General features: G+C 36.4%; 1 protein-coding gene across 2 annotated transcripts; it reads left to right on the top strand.

Annotated features, from left to right (window-relative positions):
• The first annotated feature begins 976 nt into the window (after nucleotides 1-976).
• On the top strand, nucleotides 977-7,462 carry LOC121955380 (uncharacterized). 2 transcript variants are annotated; one of them, XM_088089644.1, is made up of 6 exons: nucleotides 977-1,126; nucleotides 3,161-3,221; nucleotides 4,345-4,436; nucleotides 4,536-4,641; nucleotides 4,725-4,876; nucleotides 5,672-7,462. In XM_088089644.1, exons 1-5 carry the CDS (start codon nucleotides 1,061-1,063, stop codon nucleotides 4,847-4,849), a joined length of 450 nt encoding a protein of 149 aa, XP_087945770.1. In that variant the 5' UTR covers nucleotides 977-1,060; the 3' UTR covers nucleotides 4,850-4,876; nucleotides 5,672-7,462. The 2 variants fall into 2 exon arrangements, with proteins under 2 accessions (XP_087945770.1, XP_042359247.1); XM_042503313.2 differs by having other exon boundaries at nucleotides 4,725-7,462.
• The last annotated feature ends 1,266 nt before the right edge of the window (nucleotides 7,463-8,728 follow it).

Below are 8,728 nucleotides of genomic sequence, written 5' to 3' on the forward strand. Positions count from 1 at the left end.
ATGACTTTTTATACGCAACAAAATAAAAGAAGACTTGGAAATAGACTTGGACTATACCACAAGTGACTCGTGACTCCACCCTGGACTTGAACCTTTTGACTAGAAAGCCTTGATACCTTCACACAAACACAAAGATTAAAAAGCGTGTGTTTTGTGTGCCACAAATCAGTTCATTTCCCTTCATTCCCTGAATCGGCTAAAGTTAACACGTCATCCCCAGCAAGCAGACACTTAATTCCTCAGATGGTTCACTTTGTTTGAACTGATCTGATCAAGATGCAGGTGAGAACCATGAACAGCTGACATAATGTTACTGAAACCCTTTTCCATCAAATTATCTCTGGTTCTTGAACCAGTTCTGTTCAGTATTCTCTGAACTTTGGTGTTATCTGGTGAACAAATCTACATTTCCAAATTTTTTGTACAGAACCATTGTAATCAAGTATGTATCATCAACTCAGGGCGTAGCACAGTGCACAATAGAAAGTGACTGATTGCATTGATAACCTCACATTTTTGTATTGTTATTAGATATTTGTTTTTTCAAAAAAAAAAAACACGTACTAGATCACTGAGTGCTCTTTTTTTCTGATGATTTCTTACTTAATGTCTCTATTGTTGCCTACTCCATCACCAACTGACATCTTCATTGTTCACTCTTCTGGTCGCACTATTTTTTGGTTCCAGCTGAGAACCAACTATTTGGATCCTCTGCTTCATAGAGCTTTTTTTTCCTGTATGACAGTTGTTTTTTCTATTGCTGATATAGACTTTCTATACATGGATGAAAGGTGTTTTTTTGTTTGTCTTAAGGAAAATAATAAAAGAGAGTTATGTTCAGGTTCCCTGTGTAAACCATAAATTGTAAATAAAGATTATATTATATATATATAATATTTATATACCTTCATCTAGTAGCATCTAAAGTTCACATCTGAGCGTGTTTTATTGGTGGGCGGGATTTCAGCTCGGCTGAGGCTGGAGCTTCAATCAAAATACCTGCGGAGGACCTGAGAGGAGGAAGAGGACAAAATAATCTGAACACCAGCTCCACCGAAACATGAGGATACATTTGACAGTCTTTTTACTTTTAATTTCGGGATCAATACATCCTATCATTGCGTGGGTAAGTCGTTTTCAGCCTGTTAGACACATTTTTACCAGCAGACGTTACGTCAGTCTCGTGCTCACCTTTCTCACTTCCTGAAGACAGTGGTTAGACTGTATCACTGTATGAAGGTGTTTTTGTTTTTACGAGTTTATTTTACGCAAAATCATGTTAGTTGTTGTCACAGGGATTATTTTATTACTGTTTATTATTGTTATTAATCATCAAAGCCAGTGTTTCAGCAGAGAACATCACATTTCCCATTTTGTGGATTTCACACCTAGTGCCACATGGCTTTCGGGGTGTTAAGTAGGAATTATTTATATTTATAGCGCAGAAAACTCTTTGCATATCTATGTTTCAGATATTTCCACCCATTAAATATTTTTTATTATAGCCCTATTGGCAATGGTAACAGTATTCAAAATAGAAACAGCAAAGTATAAAATGTACAAAGTCCAATATATTCCGTAAAAAAAGTACTGCATTCAAATTTATAGTTTGAAAGTAGTATACTGCTGTAACCTTACTGTCAAAACTACTAAAATGTAAAGTCAAAAGTACAATATTTCCAAAGATGGAAAAAGTGCTTAAGATAAAAAGTTAAAAAATATATAGGTAAAATAAATAATAATAATAATAAAAAAATAGAATAAATAAATGTAAAAATAAAAAAGTAGCACCGTAATTATAAAAAATACTCAGTAACAAAGTTCATCATCCAAAATCTTAAAAGGACATAATTGCACTTAAATTATCAAAAACAAAAACTATCCATTATGCAAAAAAAAAAAGAAAAAAAAGAAAGAAAAAGCACCCGTGTGCATGTTTTATTGCCATGTCGTGAATTTAAATTATTGTATGTTGAGTTTTTAATGTGTGAGCACTATTATAATGTGGCTGATCGAGGTGGAACTACTTTGCCAACATTATATAAGACTTTTTCACCAGGAACATTTCTACTTGTAGCTGCAAGAAAAGATGTTAGAAATAAAATGAATGATGACTGAATTCCATTCGTATCTGCATGTTGGCTTGCTCTCATTACCACAACACCATTGTTAGTGTCATTAGTAACACTTGTGCTTTCTGACAGGTCAAAATGTCTGCTGTGAAACACAAACCAATAAGAGGCATTTCTCACAAAAGAAAAATAGGAACTATGTTATATTTGGTAACAAGCTTGTGTGTGAGATTGCTCCACACTTTGCTGCTGCACCTGTTAAATCCAGAACTTTGAACTTGTCTTTCAGGATCAGAGTTAAGTTAAACACAAAGTTTACTGCATCTCTTTAAGCATTATTGCTGCCTGATAAATGTTTCCAGGAAGGGACATTTTGACTGCTGTCAGGGTTTTCGCAATATGACTGTTCAAATAGTTTTATGCTCACTGAGCCTGTAGGTTTGAGTCATCAGCAGTACAAACCCTTTTTATTCCTCCACCAGTCCCCACCCAACATAAGTATCACTTAATCCCTGCTGCAGGCAATAAAACTGCAAAACATTTGTAGTTTTTCTACTAACTATGCTTTAAGTAATGTATATTGGTTACAGTAGATACAGGCCAGTTAGTCCACATGAATGAGATTATCCATTCATTTTCATATATATGCCTCCTGTTTAAAAAGATATTATTATAAAGGATCAGTTACTTAAAACGAAATGTTTGTAAGAGCTTTTCATCATCATATTGACCTTTTACATGCACTGGCACCATAACAAAAGAAACAAACAAAAGATTATGTTCTTTTACTGCTTTGTCAAAATGGTAGAGTGACTTTACCATTTAATTAAAGCTGTATTCTCTACTCATTAAACTTTATTGGTGATTGGGTTTGTCAACTACAGTGTGCTTTTGAGATTGTTTTACGTCACTGGGACTTGGTATCCGTGACATGATTCATTTCCTTGTTGTCCTACTTAGAGAAGTACATTTATAGGCTTTATTAACCTTTTTTCTGTTTTTATATGTTTGACAATAAGACAGGAAACAGTATTTTAAATATCCTCTTCTCTTTTTCTCCATAAAATTCATTTATTTCCCTTCCTGAGGACTTGGAGGGATCAGGATATGACTTGGAGGGCTCTGGCTCTGGGGGTTGGTCAGAACAAGGTAATGCTGAGCACCAGAGGTATGGCCTTGAGTTACAAATTTGATGACTTTAGATTTAAATAGACAAAAAAAAGGACATGCATCCTGACTTTAAAATCAATGACTCATGACTTGAACTTGATTTTTTTGACTTGAAAATATTTGATACCTTCCCCAAAGCCCCAAAGACTTAAAAAGTATGTTATTTATAAAGTGTGTTATAGATCATGTCATTTCCCCTCATGCCCTATATCAGGTAATGCTGTTGCTTTTCTTTGACAGTAAGTTTAAAGTTACCATAATTCTCCAAAATCCACTTTGTTTGAACTCGTCTGACAGTATCCAAACAAGTTTCAGAAGAGGACCATGAAGAACTAATGTCATGTTACTGAGTGCCAGTTGGAAAATTTATACAAAGGATAACTCTGTTCACATAAAAAACTAAGCAGTGGTCAACAACAACGACAACAACAATAAAATGTTTTTGCAGTATTAAAGAGGTGGGGGTTTCAAATCATTAATGAAGATGCAACAATTTCCAACTTTGTTTGGCATTTTAAGTTGCACAAGAACAGTAAGGGGCTGTACTTCATCAGAGTAAGGGGTGGCTGCTATGTGACATTGTTTTTTTTTTTAATATCATGACCCTCCCTGCGTGACTGGAGTAAAATGCATGAAACTCCCTCCACTCCCACCATGAATAACCAGCATTTCATGTTTTAAGAAAAAATGCTTCTAAAACCAACTTGTTGGTTTTGGGCCTCTGATGATATTCAAAATTAATACAAAATTCAGCAATTTTTGCACCACCCCCTCCCCTCTCACACATAATAAACACTCCCTAAGTCAAAGTTAATATTAACAAAGCGAGTTAATGCTCAGCTTATGTTATTACCCTGTTGTTAGAATGGCATTACGTTTGGGAAGCGGGCATCACGACTTGTTTGGCACTTGATACAACATGTAGGACTTAGGACATGAATGCAAAGACCTCAGACCTGTGACTTGCAAAGCAATGACTGGATCCCACCTCTGCTAAGCACCACACACAAAGACTACAAAATGGGTATAATCAACCTCTGTTGTTCATGTCACTTTTATTTCGCAAACCACATAAAATATGTCATGCTCTTTGTGTCACCAGGTGAAACGAAACATACCAAGGATCACCCCAACACCAAAGATGTCACAGTTTTTCCAGCAAACACAGGAGGAGAAAATAAGAATACTTTCCATGTGCGGCTGCTTTCATGAGTCTCACCACTTCTTTTACTCATAATGCAGATGAAAGAGCAGGAAATGAAGTTGTGCAACTGTTTCTACTTTTGTCTTCAGGGTTCTTCAGTCCTGAACTTTGACAGTACGCATGGAGACAATGGATCAGGATTTATTGTTATGGCAAACAGCAAGAGTTTACTGGAAAGCAAAGAAATCATTGCTGGTACTGTATCAGCGCGGTGCACTGAGTATGACAGAGCGATTCACGGTGTGTTTGTGTTCTAACTCAGTCATCTGTGTTGACAGGTGTTATTGCAGGAGGCGTAACAGGAGCGGTTCTTGCAGCTACACTGGCAGCACTGTTAATCTACACATGGCAGAAGAAAGATAATGGAGGATACACTCTCGGCCACCAGAAGGCTTCAGACTGAGATTATCACAGAGCCAACAGGGAAGAGGTTGTTGTGTGACTTAAAACTTTAAAACTGGTGCTTTGGTTTCAAGGCAGTGGTTCCTAACCTTTTTCCTCAAGGGACCCATTTATTTATCATTGAGTAAATTTATGACCCCTGACTGAGTGACATATTTTATGGATATATCCAAATATATCAACTGCATTACAATAACAGTGCAGAATAGCTGATAAAGTGTATAATTAACACAAATAGTGAACAAGATGACAGGAAGTTTGGAAGGAAGTTTGTTTAAAATGAACAATTTGGATGATGATCAGAATATTGAAATCCTGATATATTTTTAGGATTTTTTTAAATTCTTAATTCAATTCCCGGTCAAGCATACACTCTTAATAGGCTTATTTGTTTTGACAAATTCAGTGACTACTTTTCCCCAATGCTTAGCCATTGCTCTACAAGATCTTTGGTTGTTGTAACTGCATACTTTTCTAACGCAGGATGAGTGAATAGCAGATAGTGAGTGCTCTGTGAATGTACAGCAGCTTGTGTACATATTATCTACGAGCTCTTTTTTAAAAAAAAATTCTATCTTTAAAAAATCTTGACTTTAAAAACTAACAATTTAAATGTTTTCTTCACTGAAGTGAATGAAATGCTGAAATGAGATACACAGGGTTCCACATTTAGCATAGATCATCTAATCTTTTCTTTTCAAAAGTGATATGTGACAGAAAATATTTGGGCAAAATAAAATTGTTCTTCTTCAGTTTTGATTATTAGAAAACTGCTCTAAACAAAATCTAAGTGGCATTCAAAAGTCTTAAATCTGTTTTGCAGATTTGCAGTAATCCTGGAGTTAAATTTTCATACACCCCTTAAAATCAAGAAGGCCTCTTGACCTCCCCTAAAGCTTTGGCGACCACTACGTTGGGAACCACTGTCCTAAGTTGAAGCGGCCAGGCATTGACTGGACCATGGAGCCTCTGTAAATGTATTCTTTTCTTATATTTTTGAGGGGAGGGTCGGGGTCCATTGGAAATGATCGTTATTCTTGCACTTTATGTAAATGCATCTGCAGGTGTTCATTGATAATTTATTTATATGTTTGAAAAAATATGAAGAATTGTCTTAATTGTCTTGTTTCAAAAAGATTTTAGTCGAGGTTTGTTGCACACAGGCCTGTAGTAGGTAACGCTCAGGTCACATCCTCTGTATTTTAAGGGATGTGGGGTATGTTACTGTTTAACCTTATTTTTTTTGTGGAAATCAGGTGGAGTCTGCAAAGATAATGATCAAAGACTTAATTGACTTTTAATTGAAATGTATATCTGGCTTCAGCAGGTGTGTATGATCCTTCATGACGTGTGATTGAATGAAGATGGTCACAGATGCAGTGTGTGATTATCAACCACGTATGATACACTTTGATGTGTATTGTTTTAAAGGGCAGCTTTATTTGCTTCCATGCACATATGTAGCATTTAAATTGAAAAAAAAAGACCTAATCACTTTATGACAACTGTTTTCCACAGAAAATGCTTGATAGCCCATTTCCATGGATGACATGTCACAGTAAGAAAAGCACAGATGTAAATAATATAAATAACAATGGCTGAATTCCATGTACTTTAGTTTCAGGTTCCTGGTATTGTGCATGCTGGCTCATTGTCATGTCTCACAGGGACACTTGGATAAAGCAGAGCCATGTTAATGTCATTAGTGACATCTGTGCTTTACTATGTCAAAATGTCTGCTGTGAGCACCCCTTGTCACACCCTGCAAGAATTAAATGTTGGCATTGTACGTTTCTGAAAAACCATGGATATCTTACTTTTGTATGTTTCATATGTATAATATCAACATTTTGAAGTGATGTAATTCAGATTATATGTATATGAAGTGAGTTTCTAATCAGCAGAAGGCGATGTCAGATGGTGTGACCTAGGTGAGAAGGCTGCCAAGCAGCAGACAACAACAATCACTATTCAAGACCAAAAAACAGAAATGGGTATTTTTAGCGACACAGAACATTTCCAGCCATGTTTGTGATGATCAAACTGTGAATTTTATTCCAAAACTTGTTCTCCTTACCCTAAGTAATAGATTTTTGTGCCTGAATCTAACCACATGTGAACACGGCATTGTCACATTAAAATTAAAAATTGAAAGTTTCAACAAATCTGCCACATGTGAAACATACAAAATTAACATATTTGTGGTTTGCAGAAATGCACTATGTCAACATTTATTCTTGCATTTGGATCCTAGGTGTACTGGGGTCTTTATAAGCTATATTTTAGGACTTATGACCTCAATATTTATAGAATCCTGTCTACTGCATTGGTGTACCAAAAATATTTGATCCACAGCGTGTTAAGTAGGGAAACCTCAGTGTTAGCCCTCATTAGAACTAGCGAAATTATTCATGTGATCTGAGATAAGAATGAGGAATCTGGGGAAAACTCACTTGAGGGTGTGTATTAAATGTAAATAACAATAATTCTGTAATAATAATAGGCTGCTATAATGTAGCACACGTTATCTCCTTGAGATGTGCCATAAAATGACATTTGCTATTTTTTTAAAAATTTCAGATTTGTTAATAAATGAGATTTATAACAACATTAATCCACCATGTGTTTTATGTTTATGAGTATATATGTAGAGTATATACATAGCCTGTTTAAACTTATGACAATGAGAAGATATTATGTACATGCTATTGCACGGTGTGTGTTATAGCCTACTATAATGCAGTGCAGCAAAATGAATGCGTTTTGTAAATTTATACTGTTTTCTAGGAATTGCTCTGACATCACATAGCTATTTAAGTGTTGATAAGTGATGGCATGCGGAAAGAGTGTATTATCCATATCTGTGTTAATTTACATGAGGCCCCAGGGCAGTAATGAGTGGTGGGCCCCCATCTAACCTAGCAACTGCTTCTTCCACTCTTTGTACATTATGTATGTATGAATAAGATAATTAATTGATCGGATCAGTAATGGAAAAGCTGCCTTATAATTTGCTTCAATTTGGCAGCATCATAGTGCAGAAAACTTTTTTTTAAAAATACAAATAATGAAATTACTACAAACTAAATGTCCCACTGTTTTTTATTTTGGCTTAGGGGAGGGGCATAAAAATTTAAATGGCTTTATTTTTTTTATGTATCTTTGCTGTGTCTGAGCAAAGCCAAAGCCAAATTTCAATTGAAGTGGACAATAAAGTCTGTCTATCTATCTATCAATCTATCTATCTATCTATCTATCTATCTATATTAAATGTGCCACACAAATAAAGCTACACTATATGGACAGAAGTATCATCACACTTACAGGAGCTTTTATGACATCCTATTCCAAATCCATTGACATTAATGTGGAGTTGCTCTCCCCTTTGCAGCTGTAACAGCTTCCACTAGTCTGGGAAGGCTTTCCACGAGATTTTGGAGTGTGTCTGTGGGAATTTTTGCCCATTCATCCAGTTTTTATACACCTGTGGCAATGGGACTGAATAAAACACCTGAATTGAATGATTAAGAGGTGTGGCCCAATACTTTTGGTCATATAGTGTACCTTGTCTTGGGAGTTAAAAGAAAAGTCACATCCAGCCACCCTCCTCTTGTGATAAATAAAGAACAGTCCCATAGATCCATCCATCCATCCATCCATTTTCTTCCGCTTATCCGGGGTCGGGTCGCGGGGGCAGCAGCCTAAGCAGGGAAACCCAGACTTCCCTCTCCCTGGCCACTTCATCCAGCTCTTCCCGGGGGACCCCGAGGCGTTCCCAGGCCAGCTGTGAGAAGTTGTCTCTCCAGCGTGTCCTGGGTCTTCCCCGGGGCCTCCTACCGGTGGGACGTGCCCTGAACACCTCACCAGGGAGGCGTCCTGG

The sequence above is a fragment of the Plectropomus leopardus genome, chromosome 16, assembly GCF_026936395.1.
Source record: "Plectropomus leopardus strain MGB_pleo_1.0 chromosome 16, ASM2693639v1, whole genome shotgun sequence".
Taxonomy (NCBI): Eukaryota; Metazoa; Chordata; class Actinopteri; order Perciformes; family Serranidae; genus Plectropomus; species Plectropomus leopardus.